Genomic DNA, 1,302 nt, shown 5'->3' on the forward strand with positions numbered 1-1,302 from the left:
TCCGTCCGCGTCGTCGTCGCCGGCGGCAACGCCACTCCGCCATCGCCCTGGGGCCCCTGAGGGGGGGGGCGCCCATCAGCGAGGCCGGCGGCGGCGGCGGGGGGGGGCCGGGGGGGGCCGGCTATGGCTACGGCAGCTACCCGTTCTGGAGCGGCGGCGCTAACGCTAGCGCTAACCCTCTAGCGCCCCCTGGCTACTACAGCGTGCGGCCGGAGCAGCAGCTGCCCGTCAGCGAGCTCAGCGGCGGCAGCCAGGCCAAGATGGCGGCGACGCGGCAGAACAGAGCCAACACGGCGGCGCAGGAGAGACAGGAAGAGGCCAGGCGGGACAGGAAGAGGGAGCGGGGAGGGGGAGGGGTCAAGCACTCGGGGGGGCGGGGCGACAGAGGCAGCTGTAGCAGCAGCAGTCGATCAGATGAGGGGAAGCCGTCGGTGTGGATCTGAGGCTACGCTAACACTAGCATCTTCAGTGTGGATTTGAGGCTACGCTAGCGCTAACATCCTCAGTGTGGATCTGAGGCTACGCTAACGCTAGCATCCTCAAGGTGGATCTGAGGCTACGCTAACGCTAACATCTTCAGTGTGGATTTGAGGCTACGCTGATGTCTTCAGTGGGGATCTGAGGCTACAGCTAACGCTAACATCTTCAAGGTGGATTTGAGGCTACGCTAACGTCTTCAGTGTGGATCTGAGGCTACAGCTAACACTAGCATCTTCAGTGTGGATTTGAGGCTACGCTAATGTCTTCAGTGTGGATCTGAGGCTACAGCTAACACTAGCATCTTCAGTGTGGATCTGAGGCTACGCTAACGCTAGCATCTTCAGTGTGGATCTGAGGCTACGCTAGCGCTAGCATCTTCAGTGTGGATCTGAGGCTACGCTAGCGCTAACATCTTCTGTGTGGCTCTGATGCTACGCTAACCCTAACACATTTATGTGGATCTGAAGCTAAGCTAACCTAAACGCCTTCTATCTGAAGCTAAGCTTAAGCTAGCACATTCTATCTGAAGCTAAGCTATAGCTAACACATTCTATATGGATCTGAAGCTAAGCTAAGGCGAGGATCCTCTCGTAGTCCAACATCCGCCCCTACACATATATAACATATGTTCTCTCACACACACACACACACCGTCACATAGGCAAATACATTACATTACACTACATTACATTACATTACATTACATTACATTACATTACATTATTTTAGCACACTTTACTCATCCAAAGTCACACACTTTATTCATCCCCCCCCACACACCCCACCCCAACACACACACACACACACACACACACAGTGTAT

General features: G+C 55.0%; 1 protein-coding gene across 1 annotated transcript in view; it reads left to right on the forward strand.

The window, feature by feature from the left end:
• LOC134077616 (gap junction gamma-1 protein-like) overlaps nucleotides 1–443 on the forward strand; it is an 18,903-nt gene extending 18,460 nt beyond the window's left edge. The window contains exon 3 of the mRNA XM_062533318.1: nucleotides 1–443. This exon is cut by the window's left edge and continues 939 nt beyond it. Coding sequence (XP_062389302.1) covers nucleotides 1–443 — 443 coding nt within the window.
• The last annotated feature ends 859 nt before the right edge of the window (nucleotides 444–1,302 follow it).

This window comes from Sardina pilchardus, chromosome 3 (genome assembly GCF_963854185.1).
Source record: "Sardina pilchardus chromosome 3, fSarPil1.1, whole genome shotgun sequence".
In the NCBI taxonomy this organism is placed as follows: domain Eukaryota; kingdom Metazoa; phylum Chordata; class Actinopteri; order Clupeiformes; family Clupeidae; genus Sardina; species Sardina pilchardus.